Source organism: Cetorhinus maximus, chromosome 2 (genome assembly GCF_964194155.1).
Source record: "Cetorhinus maximus chromosome 2, sCetMax3.hap1.1, whole genome shotgun sequence".
Classification (NCBI taxonomy): Eukaryota; Metazoa; Chordata; class Chondrichthyes; order Lamniformes; family Cetorhinidae; genus Cetorhinus; species Cetorhinus maximus.
In genome coordinates this window covers 109,800,316-109,825,812 of record NC_135880.1, presented here as the reverse complement: position 1 = coordinate 109,825,812, position 25,497 = coordinate 109,800,316, and the positions used below count along the sequence as shown (strand labels likewise).

Here is a 25,497-nt window from a genome sequence, read left to right as displayed (position 1 = left end):
AGCCAGCACCTCCACAGTTTCTACCCTTGCTTCTCTCAGCAATCCAGGGTACATCCCATCCAGGCTTAGTGATTTATTTGTCTGCTTTAATCACTACCAGTGTTTCTAGTGCCCCTTCTTTATTTTTATCTCATCCAGTATCCTGGCAACCTCCTCATTTACCATAGTTTTGGCAAAGTCCTCTTCCACTGTGAACACCAAAGCAAAGTACTCACTTAGTACCTCAGCCATGCCACCTTTCACCACCAACAGACTCCATTTTGCTCCCTAACTGGTCCCACCATCCCTCTGACAACACTTTACTGTTAATATGTCTATGGAGGCATTGGATCCTCTTCTATGTTAGCCACCAATTTATTCTCATAATGTCTCTTCACCCCTCTTTATTTCCTTTTCCACTTCCTCCTGTATTTCCTTTTCCACTTCCTCCTGTATTTCCTTTTAATATTCCGCTTGATTCTCCCTTAAATCTTCAAGCTGATAACCATCACACATCCCCCTTTTCTGCTTCACCTTACTACTCAACTCCTTCATAAGCAAGGAGCTCTGGCTTTGCTGTCTTCTCTTTCGGGAATTTACCTAGACTGTACCCAAAGCAACTCTTCTTTAAAGGGTGCAGTGTTACTCTTTTTCGGCTTGCCAATCTTTGACTGCAATTTACCTGGGTCTGATCCCTCCTCAATTTGCTGAAATTAGCCCCCTTCCAGTAAAGTATTTTTATTCTAGATTTCTCCCTGTCCTTCGCCATAACTAATCTAAACTTTATGATATGCTGATCACTGTTCCCAAGGCCATAAGACCATAAGACATAGGAGCAGAAATTAGGCCATTCGGACCATCGAGTCTGCTCCGCCATTCAATCATGGTTGATAAGTTTCTCAAACCCATTCTCCCACTTTCGCCCTGTAACCTTTGATCCCCTTACCAATCAAGAACCTATCCATCTCGGTCTTAAATACACTAAATGACCTGGCCTCCACAGCCTTCTGTGGCAATGAATTCCATAGATTCACCACTCTCTGGCTAAAGAAGCTTCTCCTCATCTCTGTTCTAAAAGGTCTTCCCTTTACTCTGAGGCTGTGCCCTCGGGTCCTAGTCTCTCCTACTAATGGAAACATCTTCCCCACATCCACTCTATCCAGGCCTTTCAATATTCTGGAAGTTTCAATCAGATCCCCCCTCATCCTTCTAAACTCCATCGAGTATAGACCCAGAGTCCTCAAACGTTCCTCATATGTTAAGCCTTTCATTCCTGGGATCGTTCTCGTGAACCTCCTCTGGACCCTCTCCAGGGCCAGCACATTGTTCCTGAGATACGGGGCCCAAAATTGCTCACAATATTCTAAATGTGGTCTGACCAGAGCCTTATAAAGCCTCAGCAGCACATCCCTGCTTTTATATTCTAGTCCTCTCGAAATAAATGCCAGCATTGCATTTGCCTTCCTAACTACCGACTCAGCCTGCAAGTTAACCTTAAGAAAATCCTGGACTAGGACTCCCAAGTCCCTTTGCACTCCAGATTTCTGAATTCTCTCCCCATTTAGAAAATAGTCTATGCCTCTATTCTTCCTACCAAAGTGCATGACCTCACACTTGCCCACGTTGTATTCCATCTGCCACTTCTTTGCCCATTCTCCTAACCTGTCCAAATCCTTCTGCAGCCTCCCCGCCTCCTCAATACTACCTGTCCCTCCACCTATCTTTATATCATCTGCAAACTTAGCCAGGATGCCCTCAGTTCCTTCATCTAGATCATTAATGTATAAAGTGAAAAGTTGTGGTCCCAACACTGACCCCTGCGGAACTCCACTAGTCACCGGCCGCCATCCTGAGAAGGACACCCTTATCCCCACTCTCTGCCTCCTGCCAGACAGCTAATCTTCTATCCATGCTAGTACCTTGCCTCTAACACCATGGGCTCTTACCTTACTGAGCAGCTTCCTGTGTGGCGCCTTGTCAAAGGCCTTCTGGAAGTCCAAGTAGATAACATCCATTGGCTCTCCTTTGTCTAACCTACTCGTTACCTCCTCAAAGAATTCTAACAGATTTGTCAGGCATGACCTCCCCTTGATGAAACCATGCTGAATTTGCCTGATTTTACCATGCACTTCCAAGTATTCTGAAATCTCATCCTTAATAATGGACTCTAAAATCTTACCAACAACCAACGTCAGGCTAATCGGCCTGTAATTTCCCGTCTTTTGCCTGACTCCCTTCTTAAACAGGGGGGTTACATTAGCGATTTTCCAGTCCTCTGGGACCCTCCCTGACTCCAGTGATTCCTGAAAGATCACCACTAATGCCTCCATTATCTCTTCAGCTATCTCCTTCAGAACTCTGGGGTGTAATCCATCTGGTCCAGGTGATTTATCCACCTTCAGATCTTTCAGTTTTCCTAGCACCTTCTCCTTGGTAATGGCCACCATACTCACCTCTGCCCCCCGACTCTCTTGAACTTTGGGGATGTCACTCGTGTCTTCCACTGTGAAAACTGATGCAAAGTACCTATTCAGTTCCTCCGCCATTTCTTTGTTCCCCACTATTACTTCTCCAGTGTAATTTTCCAGTGGCCCAATGTCCACTTTTGCCTCTCTCTTACCCTTTATATCTCTAATATATATCTTTATATATCTTGCAATCTTCTATATATCTATATATATCTTTATATATCTTGCAATCTTCTTTTATATTACTGGCTAGTTTACCCTCATATTTAATCTTCTCCCTCCTTATTTCTTTTTTAGTTGTCCTCTGTTGGTCTTTGAGGGCTTCCCAATCCCCTGGTTTCCCACTGCTCTTTGTCGCATTGTATGCTTTCTCTTTAGCTTTTATGCTGTCCCTGACTTCCCTTGTCAGCCATGGTTGCCTTGTCCTCCCTTTAGTATGCTTCTTCTTCTTAGGGATGAATTTTGCCGCTCCTTAACTGTCATATTCTCCACTTTGCCTACTTCATTCATCAGGACTAGATCTAGCAATGCCTCTTTCCTTGTTGGACAGGGAAAATTGATCAAGAAAATTCTCCTGAATACACTTTACAAATTCCTCCCTGGCTTTGACCCATCAAGTTTCCTATCACTATGTTACTATTCTATAGTTCTTACGCCTCAGTGATTTCTTTTCAAATCTGCTCCTCTATCTCCTTCTCACTATTTGGTGGGCCTTTAAAATACACTAAATAGTGTAATAGCTCCTTTATTATTTCTTATCTCCAACCAAATAGATTCTGGGTTTGACCCATCAAGGTGATATTTTCTTTACGACACTGTGATAACTTCATGAATTATGAAACTGCTACCCCTCATCCTTTTTTCTTTCCCCATCTTTCCTGAATACCTATCACGATAGGAAAATAAAGCAATAATCCTTGCCTTTTTTGTAAAATCAGGACTCAGCTATCGCTGCTACATCATATTCCCACCTGACTATTTGCACTTGCAGCTCACCAACTTTATTAACCACACTTTGTGCATTTATACACATGCACTCCAAACCTAACTTCGACCGTTTGAATATTCCAAGGTCCCACCCAGGATAATTAATTGCAGCATCACATGCCGATATGATGTGACCTTCACAGTCGCTGGCAGTGCCTGTACCAGTTTGGCTGCAGGTCACACTACAGCAAGCAGCACAGCTTAGAGACAACGCAGACAGATTTCTTTGGAGAAATCTAAGTAAGTGTGTCTCTGTTCATATTTGTTGGTTGGAAGGTAACAGCAAGTGGGCCTGGTCTTTCTGCACTGCAACATCACTTGCATGATTCCAATGCCTCTCTTCCGCTTTCTCCAGAAATTATAAACTTAGCATGATCCTAAGGGGAAACCCATTGTACATATTTTTAGAAACTAAATGGAACCTTGAGAAATGGAAATGAAAATAGTTGCATCAAATGATACAGAAAGTTAGACTTCCTATCCATCCATTCAAATCTTTCCTTTTGCACCCAACTGCTCCCTAGCAACCACGTAGCCCCATTTTACACAGATGAACTTATAATTCATATCACATCTGGGCAAACTTCATGAAATTGCAGGGGCATCTAAATAATGTAATCTCCTTTTCATCAGCATATTAAAATTAAGCTCCCACGTCAGGTATATTTTGAGTAAAGATCTGGCATAAGCTATCTCTACAATAGATTTCAGTTGACTGTACACCAATTACACTGTCCTGTACAGTCTTACACTTTCCAAGAATGTCCAGGCAGCCGAGTACACATTGCATCAGTTCCCTTCCCTGTAAGTGTTCCCTCCCTCACACCCTTTCCCCATCTACTTCTCCAATATGATACATGTTAATGCAATCATCCTCACTATGCACAACATACTGACACACTGGTATCACTGTATGCTCTTACCTCTTCTACGCCATTTGCAGAAGAGTGAGGAAAAGCCCAAACCTCTATTCCCAAATCAACTTTGAGGAGCCAGCAACAGAAATCAAAGACAGGGACATTTAAGAAGTAGAGGATGGGGAAAGTCTTGCTGCAGTTCAGGATCATAGATAATAAATTTCTGTTGTTCTTTTTTCTCATCCTATTCTCTAGCATAAAATCGGACCCAAAACAACTGCGCCATGTCAGTGAAAAGTTACACTTGACTAGTTTTTATTGAGGTACCATTGGAACATATGCCCTTCTGTTTCTCAACATGTGCTAAATGAAGCTCGACTTGGAGCCAAGGAACCAGAAAAAGCTTGCACCTCACATCACATACTGTGCTTCATTCTAAACCTCAAAAGCAGCACCTTGGGTACATCCACCACAGGAATTTGGAGATGGGTTGAGCCAGCTGTGCTGTTTGAAGCACAGAGTTTAATGAAACAGCAGCAGGTAGTTGTGGGACAGGAGATGGAAAATGTTATCCAGAAAGTTAGATCATTGCCCTTCTTCAGCTTTTGAGGGCAAGAATTCAGATCTCAAGCATTTTGAAAGAGCGCTTACTAATCATGAATGATTGCTGTAGTCATTAAAATGGATATAAGCAGCCCACTGCAGAAAATATTTAGTATGTAGAAGTCCATGATCTGCATTTGCACTGCAATGCTGTTCTGCAGAATCAGTAATGCAGCATCCAGTGGAGCAGCAATTGCTAGGATATTTACAGTTGCGCCATTGAGGGAGTGTGTTGTAGCAGCACAAGGATAGATTGAACATATTAGTAGCACATTTTCACTAGGAGGAAGCACTGAGATGACAAACATTTGTTATGTATGCATTTAAGATGCCAGGTAAAAGTAAACCAGCTAATCTGAAATTGTACTGTATTCAGAAATGCATGGATTAATCAATAACAACAAGAAAGATATGTTAAATTAACTGAGTTTTATTTTGAAGAGGTGACACATTAGACAGAAAAAAGGATTACCATAGAAATATGTATGTACATATATACACTATAGAGAGCATGCATAAATGGTTCTTTTTCTGATTGGCAGGATGTGACGAGTGGAGTTCCACAGGGGTCTGTACTGGAGCCTCAACATATTACGATTTACATCAATGACTGAGATGAGAGAAGTGAAGACATGGTAGCTAAATTTGCAGATGACACAAAGATAGGTAGGAAAGTATGTTGTGAAGAGGACATGAGGAGGTTGCAGGTGGATATAGATAGGTTGAGTGAGTAGACAAAGATCTGGCAAATGGAGTTGAATGCAGGAAAATGTGATGTTCACTTTGGCAGGAAGAACAAAAAAGCAGAGTATTACTTAAATGGAGGACGGCTGCATAATTCTGAGTTGCAGCGTGATCGAAGTATTCTAGTGCATAAGTCACAAAAAGTTTGCAATCAGATACAGCAAATAATTAAGAAGGCTAATAGAATGCTATTCTTTATTACGAGAGGGATTGAACATAAAAGTAAGGGTAAAACAAAAACAGAATTACCTGGAAAAACTCAGCAGGTCTGGCAGCATCGGCGGAGAAGAAAAAAGTTGACGTTTCGAGTCCTCATGACCCTTCAACAGAACTGAGTAATATTAGGAGAGGGGTGAAATATAAGCTGGTTTAAGGTGGGGGGGGGGGTGGGGGGAGAGAGGTGGTGGAGGGGGCGGTGGTGTGGTTGTAGGGACAAGCAAGCAGTGATAGGAGCGGATAATCAAAAGATGTCACAGACAAAAGAACAAAGAGGTGTTGAAGGTGGTGATATTATCTAAACGAATGCGCTAATTAAGAATGGATGGCAGGACACACAAGATACAGCTCTAGTGGGGGTGGGGTGAAAAGACTAACAGGGCATAAAAGGTTTAGATTTAAAAATAATGGAAATGGGTGAGAAAATAAAAATCTATATAAATTATTGGAAAAAAACAAAAGGAAGTGGGAAGAAACGGAAAGGGGGTGGAGATGGAGGAGGGAGTTCAAGATCTAAAGTTGTTGAATTCAATATTCAGTCCGGAAGGCTGGAAAGTGCCTAGTCGGAAGATGAGGTGCTGTTCCTCCAGCTTGCGTTGGGCTTCACCCCACCCCCACTAGAGCTGTACCTTGTGTGTCCTGCCATCCATTCTGAATTAGCACATTCGTTTAGATATCACCACCTTCAACACCTCTTTGTTGTTTTGTCTGTGACATCTTTTGATTATCTGCTCCTATCACTGCTTGCTTGTCCCTACAACCACCCCCACACCTCCACTTCTCTCCCCCCACCTTAAACCAGCTTATATTTCACCCCTCTCCTAATATTACTCAGTTCTGTTGAAGGGTCATGAGGACTCGAAACGTCAACTTTTTTCTTCTCCGCCGATACTGCCAGACCTGCTGAATTTTTCCAGGTAATTCTGTTTTTGTTTTGGATTTCCAGCATCCGCAGTTTTTTGTTTTTATTTTTATAAAAGTAAGGGTGTTATGCTTCAGTTATACAGGGCATTAGTGAGACTGCACCTCGAATACTGTGTGCAGTTTTGGTCTCCTTATTTAAGGGAGGATGTAAATGCATTGGAGGCGGTTCAAAGGAGGTTTACTAAATTGATACCTGGAATGAGTGGGTTGTCTTATGAGGAAAGGTTAAACAGGCTGGGCTTGTTTCCATTGGAGTTTATAAGAATGAGGGGTGATTTGATTGAAGCATACAAGATCCTGAACGGCCTTGACAAGGTGGATGTCGAAAAGATGTTTCCTCTTGTGGGTGAGTCCAGAACTAGGGGGCACTGTTTTAAAATTAGGGGTCACCCTTTTAGGACAGAAGTGAGGAGAAATTTTTTCTCTCAGAGGGTTGTGCAACTTTGGAATTCTCTGCCTCAGAAGGTGGTGGTGGGGTCATTGAATATTTTTAAGGCAGAGGTAGATAGATTCTTGTTAGGCAAGGGAATCAAAGGTTATTGGGGTTAGATGGGAATGTGGAAATCGAAACTCAAGAATATCAGTGATGATCTTATTGAATGTCGGGGCAGGCTCGAGGGGCCGAATTGTCTACTCCTGTTCCTATTTCTTATGTTCTTATGAAGTATATTGATTTTTCAAAAGGTGTTGGGTAAGGTGGGTTAGGAAAGTCTTTTACAAAAATCTTGGCATATAAGAGGAAACGTAATAGCATTAATAGAAAGTTGATTGCTGCACTGGAAATAACGAGTTAGCCTAAATTGGTGTTGCTCAGATTAGGAAACGGTTGGAAATCGTATATCCAGTGGTTAGTATTGTTCTCAGTATGTACTGAGGATTTGGATTTGGACACAGGGAGCACAATCTGAAAATCTGCTGTTGACCATTGAAGAGGACTCTAAAAGGCTTCAGGAAGTCAGGGTCAGGCTAACAGAATGTGCACGTTGATGGCTCAGCAAGGTAATATAGTTTTCGAGGAAAAAAGGAATGCAGGTACAGAAAAATGCTGAACAGTGTCGATGAACAGTGACATCAATGGGTTTAAACACACAATTCCCTGAAAGTGAGTGCAGATACGAAGGCCAGGATTTTCTGTGCCTGCCGGTGTCGGGCGTGTGCGGTGGTGTGAGTGGACAACATGGTGTGATCGGTTTCACGACAGCGTGAAACCAGTGTGCGATCGTCCGCTCAGCCCGGCAATGGTGGGCCACGTTTTCCGTCATCGGACATCTGGAACCTCACTGTAATACATCTGCATATTATTTTTAGGCCAGACTGCAGGAATCGCCTACACCCCCCCTACCCACCCCAACCCCACGCCACTGAATCGTCCGTCCATGTCAGCAAGAAAGCATGCCGACGTGTTCCACAACAGCATATAAAAGCTGTGCACTTGGCGGGCTGCAGTGAGGGGAACGTGGAGGTGAGTACTCAGCAATGATGAGCAGCGCTCGCCAAGATCACCTGTTGGACTTCAAGCATGAGGTGAGTTGGTGGGGAGGGGGGCGGTTGAGGGCTGCTTGCAGTTGAGGCAACTTGTGGGGCAGGCATGGGCCGCCCTTGCCATTCAGGCAGTTTGTCAGGGGCAGGGGGGCAAGGGCAGCCCTCCCATTGATGCAACTTGTGGGAGAGGGCAAGGGCTGCCTTACAGACGAGGCGACTTGTGGGGAGGCGGGGGGGAGGGGAGACCTGCTGTTGAGGTGACATGGGGGCAGGGGGGGGTGGCAAGGGCTGCATGCGGTTGAATATAGCACACAAGAATGCAGGGTGGGGAGTAGGGTGGGCGAGGGGAGCAGCCACACATTAGGAGCACCTTATATAAAGTGACCATTCCTCTGCAACTGAAACAGTTCAAGCAGAGCCACTGATATGATTGGAGTCGGGTTTTGAGCTTATCCACTCAAGCAATACAGAGGCATCAAAGGGTCACCGAGTGCTCCAGAGCTTTTCACCCGCCCCGGCACAGACTGCAAAGTCATGAGCATTTTAGTGGATTGCAGAACAGTTGTATGACTACACACGAAGTACAATCTCCTCGCTAATGCTGGCCATGGAGCAGTCACTAGCGGAAGTGTTCACAACCCCTTCCAATGTCAGCATCCTGGTTCGGACCAGTCTCTCCAATGGTTCAAGCTTACAGTGCTGCCTTGCTGCGCAGGTCAGGAGAGTGCCTGCGCCTGAGGTGAGAGCACAGCATGCAGTCCAATGGGCAAAGCTGCAGCCAATCAGTTGGGTGGAGTGGGGAGGAGGTGGGTGGGGTCTCGGGCAGCCATGCAGCGCACTAAAGTCTGGCCATCCAATTGGTGGCCAGCACTCTCCTGGAAGTATTAAGGGGCCTTCAGACTTAACCAGAACAGGTTCTAAGTACACCCATGCTAGCCCACGTGTCTTTCTCTGTTATCGTGTAGGAGTAGTACATCGGGAGCATGGAGCCTGGTAAATTAGCTGCACGGCTAGTGGCCTACAGAGAGTGATGGAGGAGAGAGTGACAGGCTCCTGGCTGTGCAGAGGGAGGAGCAGCACACTCAGGCAGAAGGGCCGGCTGGGGACCCCACACATGCTGCCGAAGAGCCACAGCGAGCCAACACTGGTCGATGCCTCACAACGCCCAGGGTCTATAAACACCTCCTTTTATTCCTACTGATGACCGAGAGCCAATGTCACCGAGAACTCTGCATGTCTAGGGAATTGGTTAGTCACATTTGCCACCTGCTACAGGATTTGGCGCCACGTGGACATGGAGGGTATCCACTGGCAGTGGCCGTGAAAGTGACCATGGCACTGAGTTTCTACGCCAGTGACTCCTTTCAGGGCTCCACTGATGACCTCTATGGGATATCACAAACCTCCACCAATAAATGCCTCCATGAGGTCACGGATGCCATCTTTGCAAGGGCACACAACTTTGTGCATTTCGTCTGGGACCAGGACAGCCAGGATGCAAGATCTCAGGTTTCCCACTGGTGCACAATGCAATCGACTGCGCTCATGTGGCGCTCAGGTCTCTGTCGCAACAGCGATTCCATTCGCTGAATGTGCAGCTGGTGTGCGACCACTAGAAATGCATCCTGCAGGTGTGCGCACAGTTTCCAGGGAGTGTGCACGACTCCTACATTCTCAGTTGGTCACAGATCCCTGAAGTCTACCAGAGTCCACAGAAGCTGCAAGGCTGGCTCTGTGGGGACAAGAGCTACCCACAGAGGAGATGGCTGATGACACCCGTGCGGTGGCATCACACTGCAACAGAGCAAAGGTATATTGAGGCTCATGCTGCAACCTGCAACGGTGGAGCAGACCATCGGGATGCTGAAAATGAGGTTCCGGTGCCTGGACTGGTCTGGTGGAACCCTGCAGTACAGTCCGCAGAGGGTGTCACGCACGTCATCACCTGCAGCGCCCTTTATAACTTGGCGCTGCAACAGGGGGAGGAGCTGGCCGAGGAGGAGATGCAGGAGCTGGAGGTCTTGCCCAATGAGGTCCCCGAAGGCGAAGATGATGGGGATAAGGCCCTCGCACTGGCCAGGAGAGGCAGGTGCGCTTGGGAGGCCTTCATAGCTGCTAGATTTGTGGAGGATGATGACAACATGCAGTGAGGAGACAACATGCAGTGAGGAGACACCATAGGTCCTCACATTGCATCTGTGAATGTTTGACTCCAGTCTGGTTTATGGCAGCGCACTTACCCTCTGTGATAATGCTCATGTCATGGAGGATGCAGGAGGATGATGACGACATGTGGTAAGGACAATCCATAGATCTTCACATTGCCTCTGAGAATGTCTGACTCCTGTCTGGCCGAGGGCAGCTCACTTGGACTCTGTGATCAGGGTCATATCACAGAGGCGTAGCCATGAAACTTTAAAACATCTGATCCTTTGCACGCCTTCAACACCTGAACCCTTCAGGATCATAGCATCACTGGTCACAGATGCTGAAGAGCTGGGGGTCAGCCCCGACTTAAAGGTGCTGACTCTGCGACACATGCCCACCACATTCTGGCAGTAAGGACCAGCACCGCAGAGATGCCGGTATCAGTAATTTTTCCAGGGAGTATGAGGCTGGACCATCACTTTGGTCTGAAGGCTGCACAAAATTTAGGAAAGAGGCCCTGGACCAGAACAAGAAGCCATAGGTAGGGAGACATTCTTGGGAGTTTACTGACAATAGTGAACATTATGTACAAGTGATTAACACCTGTGCCCAGGCTATGCAACTAATTTTTCTTAACTTTCCTAACCCTGCCTTGGTGCTCCCCGACCATCCACAGCGGAGATGGAAGCAGCCTGCTGACTGCAACACCCTGGGCAGAATTTTGCCGTCGGTGAGCAGGGGGCGGGGCCTGCTCGCCGACGTGTAAAATTATGCTGGATGACCCCCGACGTCATCCCGCCCCATTTAAATTTTCAGGAAGGTGGGGGTGCAGCAAAATCAGCTGTGGGCCCGCCAACCTGTCACTGGCCAATTGATGCCATCGACAGGATCATTTAAACAATTAAAGGACCTGCCCGTCCAACCTTAAGGTTGGCGGGCAGGCCGGGAGCCCCGGCGGGAAATAGAGAAAACATGAAATCTCATCCAGCGGCGGGATGAGGTTTCATGTAGGGTTTTGAACATTTTAATAAAGTTTTCCTGTAAATTATGAACATGTCCCATCTCATCCCGGAGGGCTGCACTTAGCCTCAGGGAGATGTGCGCTCTTTTGTGCGCATGTGTGAAAAAGCGCACTCTCGCTTTTAGGGTATCCCCCCTCACCTGCACAGGAAGCGCATAGTGCTTCCCGCTGGACATCACACTGGGCGGGCCTTAATTGGCCCACCCACGTAAAATGGCGGTGTGGCCCGCTTCGCTGGCGGGGATCGGCTCCCCGCCCGCCGAAGATTGGGTCGGGCCAGCCCGCCCGACAGGCAGAAAATGCTGCCCCCTGTCTGTGATGATCTTAGTGGGCATCCTCTGGAGGGCCGAGACCTGGATGGCCCTGTCCTGCTTTCAGGGTCCTGCTGTGTGGCAGTGACACCCTCATCAGCCTGTGGAGCTGCAGCTGCTGGGGTCACAGGAAGAGGGGATTCGGATGGGCTAGACACTCCCGGAGGCACCTGGAGGGATGGCCAGGGGTGTGCGCCTGCTGATCCTCCTTCCTATGGGTGCCCAAGGGCCCCAGGCTGACTGCTTGAGGAGAAGGGGTAGCTGAAGTGAGATCGAGCTCCCAGCACACCTCTTGCATACACACTGTTGGAGGCCAACTATGGAATCAGCGATGGATTTGAGCCCACGACCGCCATCCTACCAGTGTTGACCTTGGTGCATTGGCATGCCGGTGCTATCACCTCAGAGTGACTCCTCCAGACGGACTTCTCCATCATGCCTTACAATCTGAGGAGTGCATTCCTTCCTGATGTTCCCGAGCTTGCCTTTGGGGCTCCAGCAACTGCCACAAGACCGAGTTCAGAGGCTCGTCATCTGATTCGGACTCAGCAAATGCTGGCCACCAGCAGTCCTCCGAGTGCCGGACACCTGGGAAGTCCCTGCCGCCACCTGCTGTGGATCAGACAGTGTGATGTGCTCATCAGGTTGCATTCCTGAGGCTATTCTAAAGCTAGATCCCACCAAGCTGTGTGTCTCTGCGCTGGTGGAGGATATGTGTGAGCGCTGTGACAGGACTTCAAGAGGGTGCCTCCAGATTCCTCTTCAGAGGTTTCTTCAGGGCTTGATTGGAGGCCCTGGGTCATGGACTCCATCAGTTGTTTGGCAGATATGCCTGCGGAAGCATGGAGAGATAATTAGTAAGTGGCAGTGGCCTGTGAAAGAGGACGTATCACTCACAGTATGGTTGTCTGGTGGACGTTGCACTGCTGGATCCTCACCTGGTAGAGCAGCGCCAATCTCACTGTCAGCACAGGTTTGGTCCAGTTCGTCACCGGACAGCTGGATGGCTCTACTTTCAAAGTCCGTGAGGACCTTAATTTTAGGCATTCCTCCACTGCTAAGTGACCTCTCCCTCTTGTCGTCTGCCAGCTTGTCCTACATGAATAGAAATGGAGAAAGTATAAGCAGGACATCTGCCAGGCCAGGTGATAAGAATGTCTGGCATGTGTGGGTGATGAGTATCCCATGGACGGGATGAGGACAATGAAGGTGTGTGCGAGAGAGTGAATGGTGATGTCCCTTGAACTGGCAGTGAGTGAGAACCCTGTGGATGTGTGGTGGGTTTGAGAGTGTGTGAGTTGAGAGTGATGAACAGAGTGACTTACCCTGATGGAACGGAGGAGGTCATTCATCCTCTTGTGGCACTGGGTGGCTATCCTCTGCGGCCATAGCGGGGTCATAGGATATCCCAGCAGGCCTCCACGGCATCCAAAAGGCGCTCCAGTGACGTGTCGCTAAACCTGGGGGATGCAGTCTTTTTGCCTCTCGTGGACATATTCCCTGCAGCAGTCGTGGGCTGGAAGCACGGAGATGTGTGCATATGGCTGGACTTTAAATATGGCGTCCGGCGTGATGAAGCAGCGAGGTGATGGAGGGTGGGCGAATGAGAGTCCGCCCACCATGGAAACAGCATGTGTCCTGAGAGCGCATAAATAATTTGGCAGGTTTGAGACAATACGGCATGAAAATCGCGGCCGGTGGGTAAAACATTGTTTTACCTGCTCACTATCGCACTCAGCGCAAATCTAGGACAATTCGACCATAAAAGGACAAATAATTTGGAGTTTCATAAATAGGGGCAGAGAATGCAATAGCAAAGAGGTAATGATAAATTTGTACAAGGCAATAGTTAGACAACATTATGCAGTTTTAAATACCCCGTTATATAACCTTTGACTGTGCAGTCAAGGACGAAGGTTACAGGGAGAATGCCGGGGATTGGCACTAGGTAAATTGCTTCTTCAGAGAAGCAGTGCCGACATGACAGGCCAACTGGCCTCCTTCTGTGCTGTAACCATTCTGTGATCTGTGATTCTGTGAACTTAAAGTTGTCATTACAGGGGTGAGAGGAGTGTTTAGGAGAAATTTCTTAATGCAGAGTTTTTCAGCAAGGAATGCTTTGCCACAAGGGAGTGATTGGGACAGAGACCAATGCATTTTTAAGGGAAAAAGAATGGCTAAATATTGAAACAGAGGATGCATGATGCAGGATCGTGGGGAGAGCATGCAGCAGTGGGTTTAATTTTAGATTGTTTTAGCAAATAACTGGCATGGACACAATGTTATGAATGAATTCCTTGTGTTGTAAATGCTCTACACTTCTATGGACCATTAAACATTTCAAGAAACAGTGGTTGCGGGGGGGGGCGGTGTGGAATAAAAAATGGGCTTATCATGCAAAAAGGCAAAATAGTTCAAGCAATTAAGGGATAAATTTTAGCAACCAAATGCAACTAACAATTGATAATATGTGCTATGAGTTTCCCCAGGGCATAAACCTTGGAGTACAAGGATATTTTTAAAATTGGGATCCAAAGAGAGTTGGGCCCATCCAAATTGCTATATCACATACTCCAGGAACATGTACATAAATGGAGTAGATACCTAGTTTTCCAGTTCCTGAAAAAAGTTCATCTTAAAATTCAAAATTATACATTACACAATAGGCACCTACATTATGACTGCACATTTAAAATCAGTTTAATTCAAATATCTGGAGGCTCAGTCTGTCTGATTTAAATGTATGCTTTTCATTGTTATTTTATAAATTTCAAATCATTTTCTAAGACAACAAAATGCCTGATTATATGGCATCATCACTGATGTGCAATGTAGCTGTGCTCACCTCAGCACTTGCAACTCTTCTTCCGAGTTCTGAACTTCGTCTCGGAGCCTCCGCCATCGCAACAGGGACTTTAGTTGGTGCTGCTCTTTAGCTGCTTCTTCTGAGAGCTAGAAAAATACATTCAATCAATGTATGCTTTCTAACTCAAAGTGGAAGAATACATTATTACAGCATCAAAATAGAAAAGGAATGAAACATTCATCATTCTTTTCAATATTAAACCTATTAAATAAATGGAAAAATACTGAAAATGTCTTGGGCTTTACTTACTTCCTTCCATTAACCTTAAACTGGCAATTGGTAAGATTCGTAGAAAATGATCGCCAACTTTCCTTCCATTTTTACTGCTACTATTAAGCCTTGCTTTCATGCCAAAATATATTTATGAAATTTGTACCCCTAAAAATTGCTTGTTTAATTTCTTTGTTAAAAGGAAAATACAGAGAAAATTAAGCAGATTTGTTCAGATGTTAAAATATATGAAAATTGAATCAATTATTCTTTTAACCTGCTATAGATAGAGGTAGCTATACGAAGGAAGGACAAGCTTTCAAACTTTCAACACAGCTTTGATAGAACCAACAGCAGATTTTGGAAAACGCAACCTTATCCAACCCTAACCTGACTCCTGTTAGAAGTCCAAACCCATCTCTGATTGGCAGCCCTGACCCAACCAGGCTCCCTTTGAAACTGAAGTGCTTCAGATATGTAATTATCTATCTATTCCACATGCACTGCCACTGTTGGATCCATTTCACTAACATAGGTGAATAAGTTAGAACAATTTATGCAAATATTGCAACTTCTACTTTGAAAATGTATTTGTTAGAAATAGAAGTTCTGACAAAACATATAAAGCTCTTATTTCTTCAAAACTAATGAATGTTTACATATCAGCCACCAGCTGCTAATCATTCCAGTCCATACTTCAACCATTAGCATAAAAATGCTTGAAATTTGAATAATCACAGACTATGAACTTCACTGTAATTGGTTTTATACATTATAGTAGTTTTCTGTCAAGTTCAGCAAGGTACAAAGAAATTCTGTTTCTCTTTTGCTTATTCATCCTCTTTGCGTGACATCTGCTCTTTGCTTTATATTCCACTTTCTCTCTTTATTGATGCTACAGACTATTCCCATTATAAAAGTCAATACTTTTCTGTTTATGCTTGAGTATTTTTCTCATTCTATTTCTAACACAATTTGTAAATCTCTTGTTCCCCATCTCTTCTCCTTTCTCTATGGCTCTCAATGTCTTATCTGGCTCCCACACACATTCCTTTATTGATATACTTAATAGAATAAATTCTGAGGCCCCAGAAAACCAGGGGGTCATAAAATCAGGCATGCCGATTTGTTGCCTGCCTGATTTTACAAGGTGCAATTTAGCCGTGAATAATAATGTCTCAATACTAAAATATGCAGCCCAACTTTAAATAATAAAATCTAACGGATAAAAGCTTGTCCTGCCAGATTTAGCGCCTCACAAAGTGTGAGCTTCAGTCATCACAACTAGAGCATTGAAGTCCCTGGAGCTTACCTGCTGAAACAGGGAAAAAAAGATGTTTGGCTAGGGGGTGTTGCTTCTCGCATTTTGTTCCGTCAACTTACTGGTTTTGCTGGGTAGCTCTCCTTTTTTAACACTTTGTTTTTTGTCTCCCACCAAGACTTTTCTTCATTATTCTTCATCACTGTTGGCTTTGACTTTTATAATTTATAAAGGGGGAAAGATGGGCATTGCTTTGGGGCTCCAAAAGTGCTAAACCATTCAGATAAGTAAGAGGAGTTTGAGAGGTACAAATGCATGCAGGTAGAACATCACTGGAGATATTTTGGCCAATCATTCACAAACTCAGGACCTGTACCTGAACATGTCAGAGGGTCTTTAGTGCCTCCAATTTAAAAGATAGGATCCCAAAAAGCTGTGCAGCCAGCCTCACATTTGGATTAGGTGGCAGCTAATATGTAGCAGATCAGAGATGGATGAGGTAGGCACAAATCTGTAGAAACTGGTGCAAATTGTGCAGATTAAAAATAAAGGTGGCGGGGGAGTGCGGGTGCAGTGGGGAAGAAGAGACAAAGTTGGCACAGATGGAATGTATGGAGACAGTGGAGACGATGGCCTTGGGATCAGGCTGTAATTTGGAATTGGAGCAAACAGCCTAGGGTGAATTAGAGCATGTCAGCACTCAGTTCAAGGGAGCAAGAATGGAACAAGGAGGCATGGCATACAGCCTATGCATGGCTAGGAAGGATCGTGTGCAAAAATGGCCTGTTAAAAGTATTATACCGTGACACAATAACTGCTGGGAATTTCGATCCAGGGCTTTTTAAAAAAAATAGTGAAGGTCTAATTGATGTATTAAAGCTGTGGAGGTAGAGTTGAAGACAAGTGAAAACCTGAGAAAAGGGTATGTGGGCCAAATTTATTGCTCAAAAACCTCTCTGTGGTCTGGTCTCTTGTTCATTTCAAGGTTTGCTTTTAAAAATAAGAGCCTTATAAGTTCCTGGAGAGGCTGATTAATTTATTTCATTCATACCTTTAGATGCCAGCTTTGACTCAGTGACAGCACTCTCACCTTTGAGTCAGAAGGTCAAGTGTTCAAGCCCAAATCTAGAGACTTGAGTACATAATCTAGGTTTTACTAAAGGAATTGTTGAGGGTGCTTTCCTTCAGATGAGATGTTGTCTTCTCAGGTAGACATAGAAGATCCAACTGCAAAGAGCAGGGATGTTTTCATGGTGTCCTGACCAACATTTAGCCCTCAGTCAACATTTAAAACATATGACCTAGTCAGGTATTTTATTGCTGTTTGTGGAATCTTGTGTACACAAATTGGCTGTTGTGTTTCTTACATTACAACAGTGGCTACAGTTCAAAAGTACCTTGTTGGGTATATGCCTTTGTTACCTGTAGACTTGACTACTCCAATGCAGTCCTGGCCAGTCTCCCACTTTCTACCCTCTGTAAACTTGATGCTATCCAAAACTCTGCTGTCAGTGTCCTAACTAGCACCAAGTCCTGTTAACCCATCACCCTTGTGTTCACTGACCTATGTTGGCTCCCAGTTAAGCAACACTTCTATTTTAAAATTCTCATCCTTGTTTTCAAATTCTTCCATGCCCTTGCCTCTCCCTATCTCTGCAATCTTCCCAAGCCTCACGACTCTCTGAAATACCTAAGCTCTTTTAATTCTGGCCTCTTGATTATCCACAATTTTACTTGCGCCGCCATTGCTGGCCATGCCTTCAGCTAGCAAAGCCCTAAGTTCTGGAACTCGCTCTCTAAACCTGATCGTTTCTCTTTCCTCCTTTAATTCACTTCTTAAAACCTACCTCATTGACCAAGCTTTCGGTCATGTTTCTTAATATCTTTTTATGTGCCTCAGTGTCCAATTTTGTTTGATAATACTTCTGAGAAGCAGCTTGGGATGTTTTATTACATTAAAGATGCTATATAAAAGCAAGCTATTGTGGTGTAGAGCTTTAGGTTGTTCTAAGTTTGTGATTGGTGCTAGTACGGTGCTCTTGCAGTATGGCACTGAAGTGTCAGCCTGTCATGGCGAACAACAAAATCATTAAAGTGCCAGGCATAATTTTGAGCACATTACTTTCATGGAAATAATGAAATGTGCTCTGTGCAAAGGAATCATACTGCTAATTTGAACTCAAATCTTTATAAATGGTAAATAATGAGTCAGATAAAGTTTGAATAATGTCACTAGATTAAAGGAAAAGTGAAGCCTGGTATATTTCCTCACAGGTAAATAAAGGCTGTGTCCGGCTGGCCAGTTTCCTGGCGTCAGAAAACCTGGCAGGTACAACAAGGCAAGGACACTTTCAGGCAGAAGGCAAGTGCCTCCTTAACATTCCTTGAGGGCCAGGAGGAGCAGAAGTGACATCAGTCCCATCAGACAACCCCTCACCCTACAACACCTGTTCCCAGATTAACACTTCTCTTAAGATCGCATATCAGACCCCAGAATCTCTCCCGAGTCAGGGAATGGACCCCCAAGGTGAAGGACAGGACCCCTTCCATGGGGTCAGAGATTAGACAACCGACCCCCCACCCATCCTAGTCAGGTTTAGATCCCAGCCTTGGACTGTGGTACTGATTCCTCCTCCGGAGTGCTCTCTGCCTGACCGTAACCCAAGCCCAGCAATCAGGTTGACTTCTGGGTGGAGAACCTGTCAATGACAAAAGCTGCACACTGTGGAGCAACCCACTCTACATGCGTCAAAATGTTAAAACTCCCCCTAGCCTTTATTTCCCTTTCAATACTTCATATGACATTGAATTCACCCACTCTAATTCACTCTCCTACTCAGTACCCTGTTGTCCTTGCTGCGCCAGTAGAAACTTGCACTTCCAGCAACATACTTGACAAAAATATTGAGCTCAAGGTGCAGGAAAATGTTTAAGTAAGGGCAGGTTGTTCCAGAAAATTCCAGCCCATCAGACTTGAAGGCTACATTCTTTCAAATGGTTAAAAAGTGCACACAGAGGTAAGAAATATATGTTAATATGCAAAAATCAGAAGACAAAAAAGGACACTAGAATTACATAGCATACTGAAAACTGTGATCCCAAGATTGTTACAAATGAGGAAGATCATTTGGCAAGTCTACATTTACCTTGAGTGTTGTCATAGCTGTACCGACACAGATAAGTAGAAAATATTCAATTACACACCTAACTTAAGTTTTGTAAGTGTTAGAGAGGCTTTGGGGAGCTAGGTGATCCACATGCCACTGAAGACCCAGGCTTTGAACTGTTCTAGTAGACCCAGCATTTATGTGATTGGTTCAATAGAATTTTGGGGCCAATCACCATCCTCTTGATGTTGGGGATTTCAGTGAATGGAAGTACATTGACTATCAGGGGGAAATGGTTTGCCTTTCTCTTATTGAAGATGCTTATTGCCTGGAACTTGTATGGCATAAATGTTACTAATCACTTATCAGCCCAAGCCATTTCTGCTACATGCAGGCATGGACTGCTCATCATCTGAGGAACTGCGAAGGAAGCTGAACATTGAAAAAATCAGCGAACAGCCAGATTTCTAACCCAGTGATGAAGGGAAGGTCAGTGATCAAGGAGCAGAAGAGGATTGGGTTCAGGATGCTACACTGAGGAACTCTTGCAGCTCTTGAGGCTGACATGATTGGCCTCCAACTACCAAATAGGAAGTCGTTTATAGCAAAATTTACTTTCGCATAATGTATTATGTGCTATTGCAATCATTGTTATTAATTGTCTTCATAGCATACACATATAAATGATCATAGGCCTTCACTGAATGTCCTGACATTAGGATTATAATATGCATGCATCTTCCAGGTCTAATTTTTGATGAGAAAAAAATCTTGTGAGGTTGGGAGGCATTGTGAAATTCAGCAAGAAATTAGTTTATACAGATTCATGACCTGAAAAGAAATTGTAAATTTATTGGTGGAATTTGACAAAAAAATAACAATTTGCCATGAGGCTATGCCCCATTATTTTTGAAAATATCACTTTTTAACTTTCAACTGACTGGAAATTTTGCAATTTGAAATGAGACAGAACAAACTAATTAAAAATGCAAGGCTACCTTCCAAGGTGAAGGTGAAAAACAAACAAACCACCCTGAGGGGAGTGTGAAGAAGAAGACATTTCCTATAATTCAGAGACCCAGCGAAACCCATCGTTGTCTAAGGAAGAGGCATTAAAATGCAAAGTGCTGGACATTGAAACAATGGCTTCCACAGACAGACCCATGCAAAACCCCTTGGAAATACACAATGGGTAAAATATAACAGGACAGGCTACAGCCACTGCAGAGAGATTGCAAGTGGCACGGGAGCATCAAGAAAGTTTTCAGCAGAGGAAACAGACTGAAAAGCTGAACTCTCTTCCTCTCTCTCTTTTGGAAAAAGTGTGTTACCTGGTTCGAGAAGTCACCTAACAGAAGCCTACCAGTGAACAGAAATCTCATAATAATTGCAACATCTTCTACATCTGACCGCATCCACAAAACCAGCTATTCCAAATTGGCCACATTTAACAATCCACACCTCAAGAACAAGCAAAAGACACTTAACCGCACCTCCTTTTAACTTATTTTATTGCACTCTAACTTCCCTTATTTCTGATATGTGTGTGTGTGTGTGTGTGTGTGTGTGTGTGAGAGAGAGAGAGAGAGATGTCACATTTTTATTATTTTTTTCTCAGGTTTAGTGGTTAATAAATTTGCTCTTTCTTTGACTCAAGAAAGTCTCGTTTGATTGGCTCCTTATTGCACATTGCTTAAATAGTTAAATACATTTGGATTCGGAAAAAGCATATTCTCGTGAAAAAGAAAGTTAAACCTTTGCTGTGACCAAACGAGGAGGTTGAAAAGAGGGGAGCCAGTTCACTTCTGGTCTGATTATAACAAATTTTAAGGGTCCCGAACTAAGAGCAAATCAGCACAAATTTGTTAGTGGTTGGTCATGTCTGACAAACTTATTGGACTTCTTTGTGGCAAATAGTGACATATAGGAAAAATGGGATCTCAGCAGAAATAATAGTTTATATTTTTGCCAAGTTTTAACACACTGCTGCACAGGAGATTCAAACACAAGGTTAGATGATGCAAAGTAATGGAATAAATCAGAAACAAGCAGAGGCAGCAAGGATAAGTGCAAGTGGAACAACATCAGGATGGAGTAGATGGTGAGGTGCTAACTTAATTTATTCTTTCGTGGGATGTGGGCATCACTGGCAAGGCTAGCATTTGGTGTTCATCCCTAATTGCCCTTAAACTGGGTGGCTTGATAGGCTATATCAGAGGGAAGTTAAGAGTTAATCACATTACTGTGGATCTAGAGTCACATGTAGGCCAGATCAAGTAAGGATGGCAGATGTCCTTCCCTAAAGGACAATGGTGAACCAGTTGGGTTTTTACGACAATCGATGAATGTTCCATGGTCACGATTGCTGAGACTAGCTTTATATTCCAGATTAATTAATTGAATTTAAATTCCCCCAGCTGCTGTGGTGGGATTTGAACTCATGTCCCCAGAGCATTAACCTGGGCCTCTGGATTACTATTCCAGTAATATTGCCAATACATCACCATCTATCCCCGGGCTCAGCAGTCAGCGAGGGCATTTTTTTACATTGTGCAAAACTGCTCGTAAAATGGGACAGAAATGAAGCCACCTGAGCTTCCTGGAGAGAGAGCTGCAAATATCAAGAAACAAATGGGCCAAATACAGAGCTTAATGTAGGAAATGGTGATGAATCTGAGAAGGGCAATTAGCACTCTAAGATGCACAGCAGCAAAATACATAACAAAACAATAAAAGGATCTGGGATACTGGCGGATAGCTTGTTGAAACTATTAGCCAATATGCAACAGAAAACAAGCATATGAGTTACCAAGTCAGAGCAATCGAACACTAGTTCCAGGGGACAACAGTGAGTCATACAGAGAACTGATTTAGCAACACCTGAAATACTGTGCACAATTCTGGTCAATGTACTACTGTGCAGACATTATCAAACATTAGTATTTTTTTCAAAGCTCCAAATGTTCTATCTTTGGAGAGGATACAGAAGAGAATAGGCCCATAAAATAAGAGATTCGGGAAAATGGGAATGCATTAACTGATGAAAAAAGAGCTCATGGAATATCTCAAAGGTCAAAACTAAACCAAATCCTAATAAGTTATTCAAAATAACCACAAACTGCACAACCAAGAGACAGAATCAAGCCCAGAGATGGGAGGGTGAACATAGTTTAGATTACACAACACAGATAGTGGTCAATACTTGGAATGGACTGGCAGAAAAGACAGCAAAATTGGATAGCATTGGCAGATTTAAGAGGAAACTTGATTGTCATTTGGAGAAATTACTAACTGATGGCTATGACAGATGCTATGATACCACGAGTAGGCTATGCTTTGAACTCAATGCAGCCTGAAGGGTTGCATTGATCTTTTCTAGATCTTCATATTCCTATGTAACAAAGACACATAAATAACATGCACGCTTCAGTTGCCTTACAAAATTAAATTATGTTTGAGGAAAACATGCTGCAATAGATTTTATCAAATTAACAAGTTTCATGGTTGAAAGTTGTTAAATCAGAAGTGACAAATATACAAGGATGGTGTGAGCAGCAGTCAGAGCAGAAAGTTTTCTTCCTCAACCACAGTATAAACCGACCCCTCATTTCATTTCAGAATGATTTAGTCTAAGAAATAACAAGGGGAAGAAGGACTGGTTGGAGCAGTCTATAGACCCCCTAATAGTGGCTATACTGTAAGACAAAGAATAAATCAGGAGATAATGAGGCCAAGTAAAAATGGCAGCACATTAATCATGGGTGACTTTAACCTTCATGTAGATTGGGAAAATCAAATTGGCAGAGGTAGCCACAAGCAAGAGTTCATAGAATGTATTCGGGACAGTTTCCTAGAACAATATGTTGTGGATCCAAACAGGGGTTAAGCTATTTTGGATTTGGTAATGTATAATGAGGCAGGTTTAATAAATGATCTCAGAGTATAAGATCCCCTAGGAAACAGTGACCACAACATGGTAGAATTTAGCATTCAGTTTAAGAGTGAGAAACTTAATTCGGAAACAACTGTGCTAAACTTAAATAAGGGTAATTACAAAGAAATGAGGGCAGAGTTGGCTGGGGTGGACTGGGAAAGGAGTTTAGCAGAAAAGCGGTTGATGAACAATGGCAGATGTTTAAGAAAATAGTTCATGACTCACAACAAAGATATATTCCAGTGAGGAAGAAGGATTCTAGGGAGGAGATAAACCAGCCATGGTTAAGCAAGGAAGTTAAGGATAGTATCAAATTGAAGGAAAAAACATACAATGTGACAAAGATTAGTGGTAAGCCAGAGGATTGGGAAAGTTTTAAGAGCCAACAAAAGGTGATCAAAAAAAAATAAAGAGGGAGAAAATAAAATTTGAGGGTAAACTAGCAAGTAATATAAAAATGAACAGTAAGAGCTTCTTTAAGTATATAAAAAGGAAGAGAGAGGCCAAAGTGAACATAGGCCCCTTAGAGAATGATGCTGGGGAAATAATAATGGGGAACCAGGAAATGGCAGAGGAGTTGAATAAATACTTTGCTTCAGTCTTCACAGTAGAAGACACAAATTGCATTCCAAAAATACTAAATAATCAATGGGAAAAGAGGGGGGTGGGGGGAGGAAATAAATACAATAACTATCGCTAGAGGAAAAGTACTAGGGAAACTAATAGGGCTAAAGGCTGATAAGTCTCCTGGACCTAATGGGTTGCACCCTAGGATATTGAAGGAAGGATCTACAGAGACAGCGGATGCTCTGGTATTAATCTTCCAAGAATCCTTAGATTCTGGAAAAGTTTCAGAGAATTGGAAAACTGCCAATGTAACACCCTTATTCAAAAAGGAAGGGAGACAAAAAACAGGTAACTATAGGCCAGTTAAAAGCAAAATATTGCAGATGGTGGAAATCTGAAACAAAAACAGAAAATGCTGAAAAAACTCAGCAGGTCTAGCAGCATCTGTGGAGAGAGAAACAGTTAACATTTTGAGTCCATATGACCCTTCTTCAGAGCCAGTCAGGCTAGTTAGCTTAACAGCCATCATCGGGAAAATGTTAGAGTCTATTCTAAAGGGATGTAAAGCAGAGCACTTAGAAATGCATAATCTAATCAAGCAGAGTCAGCATGGCTTCATGAAGGGGAAATCATACCTGACGAATTTATTAGAATTCTTTGAGGGTAAAAAGCAGGATAGATAAAGGGGGACCAGTAGGTGTAAAATATTTGGATTTCCAAAAGGCATTTGATAAGGTACCGAACATAAAGCTACTTAATAAGGTAAGAGCCCATGGTGTTGGGGGTAGTATATTAACATGGATAGAGGATTGACTAATTAATAGAAGACAGATAATTGGGATGAGGGGGGCATTTTCACTATGGCAACCTGTAACTAGTGGAGTGCCACAGGGATCAGTGCTGGGACCACAATTATTTACCATGTATATTAATGACATAGATGAGGGAAGTGAAGGCACTATTGCCAAGTTTGCGGATGACACAAAAATAGGTGGGTGAGGTGAGGATGACACAAAGAGTCTACAGAGGGATATAGACAGGTTAAGTGATTGGGCAAAAACTTGGCAGATGGAATATAATGTGGGAAAATGTGAGACTGTGCACTTTGACAGGAAGAATAGGGGAGCTGAATATTATTTAAATGAAGAAGACTGCAAAAAGCTGCCGCGCAGGGGGATTTGGGAGTCCTCGTGCATGAATCACAAAAAGCTAGCATACACGTTCAGCAGGTAATAGGTAAGGCAAATGGAATGTTGGCCTTTATTTCAATGGGAATAGAGTATAAAAATAGGGAACTCTTGCCAAAACTATACAAGGCACTAGTCAGACCACACCTACATATACAGTTTTGGTCCCTTACCTAAGGAAAGATATACTGGCATTAGAGGCAGTCCAGAGGAGGTTCACTAGGTTGATCCCGGGTATGGAGGGATTTTCTTATGAGGAGAGGTTGAGTAGGTTGGGCCTGTACTCAATGGAGTTTGGAACAATGAGAGGGGGCCTTATTGCAACATATAAGATTCTTAGGGGGCTTGACAGGGTAGATGCTGAGAAGTTGTTTCCCTTTGTGGGAGAGAGCGCATAATCTCAGAGTAAGGGGTCGCCCATTTAAGACAGAGATGAGGAAAAATTTCTTCTCTCAGAGGGCAGTGAATCTGTGGAATTCTTTACCGGGGACGGCTGTAGAGGCTGCATCATTAAGTATATTCAAGGCTGATAGACAGGTTTTTAATCAGTAAGGGAATCAGAGGTTAATGGGAAAAGGCAGGAAAGTGGAATTGAGTATTATCAGATGAGCCATGATCTCATTGA

At 43.7% G+C, this 25,497-nt stretch overlaps 1 protein-coding gene across 7 annotated transcripts in view; it reads right to left on the bottom strand.

Annotated features, from left to right (window-relative positions):
- The window catches only part of aopep (aminopeptidase O (putative)), a 339,483-nt gene that overhangs the window by 203,357 nt on the left and 110,629 nt on the right, over nt 1-25,497 (bottom strand). For all 7 annotated transcript variants that reach the window (XR_013580231.1, XR_013580232.1, XM_078568338.1 and 4 more), the window contains one exon: nt 14,586-14,692. Coding sequence is in view for 5 of the 7 variants with exons in the window: in XM_078568338.1 (XP_078424464.1) it covers nt 14,586-14,692 (107 nt within the window). In the remaining 2 variants the exon portion in view is untranslated. The remainder of the gene's footprint in view (nt 1-14,585; nt 14,693-25,497) is intronic.